This window comes from Propithecus coquereli, unplaced genomic scaffold (genome assembly GCF_000956105.1).
Source record: "Propithecus coquereli isolate 6110/MARCELLA unplaced genomic scaffold, Pcoq_1.0 Scaffold168, whole genome shotgun sequence".
Lineage (NCBI taxonomy): Eukaryota > Metazoa > Chordata > Mammalia > Primates > Indriidae > Propithecus > Propithecus coquereli.
Window position 1 is genome coordinate 3,458,862 of NW_012141413.1, and position 1,245 is coordinate 3,460,106.

The window sequence follows — 1,245 nt, forward strand, 5'->3', positions numbered from 1 at the left end:
TGAGTTAACACACGCAACTAGCTGAACTTCTAATTGAAGATAGGCCAAGATTGCAACATTCACAGCACTTACTGGTCTTGTAACCTAACAGGACATAAGTCATAAGTTAACAACGCAGACTAGTTGGATCAATAAACAGCCTGAGCTCTAGCATGCGCGCTGGCGCTCACACACACAGGCTCGCGGGATTTGTGACTACAGCAGGGCTGAGCACCGCTAGCTGACCTCCTAACCTGGCTAGAGGCGGGCTGGGTGTCCAGGCGGGTGTAGCCGGACCTCCAACCTGACCTAACCGGAGTTAGACTGGACTAGCGAGACTCGACTCGCCAACCTCCTGACCTCCGAGTCAGGGACGTGAGGGGAGTGGGAGCCCCCCAGCGAAGCCCGGGAACCCAGGTGCTACAGCCACTTTCACGAACAAGTGGGTGGCTCTGAAAAGAGCCTTTGGGGTGACGACTGATGGTGGTCGAACAAGGAGCCTAAGCCCGCTCCCCGCGGATGCGGCGCGCCAGCTGGATGTCCTTCGGCATGATGGTGACGCGCTTAGCGTGGATGGCGCACAGGTTGGTGTCCTCGAAGAGCCCCACGAGGTAGGCCTCACAGGCCTCCTGCAGTGCCATCACAGCTGAGGTCTGGAAGCGCAGGTCGGTCTTGAAGTCCTGCGCGATCTCACGCACCAGCCGCTGGAAGGGAAGCTTGCGGATGAGCAGCTCCGTGGACTTCTGGTAGCGGCGGATCTCGCGCAACGCCACGGTGCCAGGCCGGTAGCGGTGGGGCTTCTTCACACCGCCCGTGGCCGGGGCGCTCTTGCGAGCCACCTTGGTGGCCAGCTGCTTGCGCGGTGCCTTGCCGCCGGTCGACTTGCGCGCCGTCTGCTTGGTGCGAGCCATGCCTCCAAGTGTTACAGCTGCTATCGCTAGCTCTTCCTCTCTCTCCGTATGGTCAAGCCACCCGCGGTGCCCGCTTTTATAGAGCCTGCCGCGTTCCCATTGGCCGCCCGCAGTGATCACAGACTACACTCTGATTGGTTCCCACTCTGGAGCCTGCCTTTTATATTCGCGCCTGTTGGTTGTGCGCACCACAGCTAGCGCCTGCAGAAGAGAGGGTTGGTCAGGGGTAGGCCAGGGCGGTGGGAGGGTACAGGCGCCCTCATGTCCTCTCAGCACTCCTCCTTCCTTCCTTCCGACCCTGGCTGGGGTGGGGAGAACCTTCCAGAAGCCAGCACTCCGCATTCCACTTTTACAC

At 60.4% G+C, this 1,245-nt stretch overlaps 1 protein-coding gene across 1 annotated transcript; it reads right to left on the bottom strand.

The window, feature by feature from the left end:
* Positions 1–479: 479 nt before the first annotated feature.
* Positions 480–890, bottom strand: LOC105808152 (histone H3.1). Its single transcript, XM_012641721.1, has one exon. The coding sequence runs from the start codon at positions 888–890 to the stop codon at positions 480–482; it is 411 nt and encodes a 136-aa protein (XP_012497175.1).
* Positions 891–1,245: the final 355 nt, after the last annotated feature.

Excerpts from the sequence above, each read along its gene's own strand:
- LOC105808152 (XM_012641721.1), bottom strand. The coding sequence starts at position 890 with ATGGCTCGCACCAAGCAGACGGCGCGCAAGTCGACCGGCGGCAAGGCA.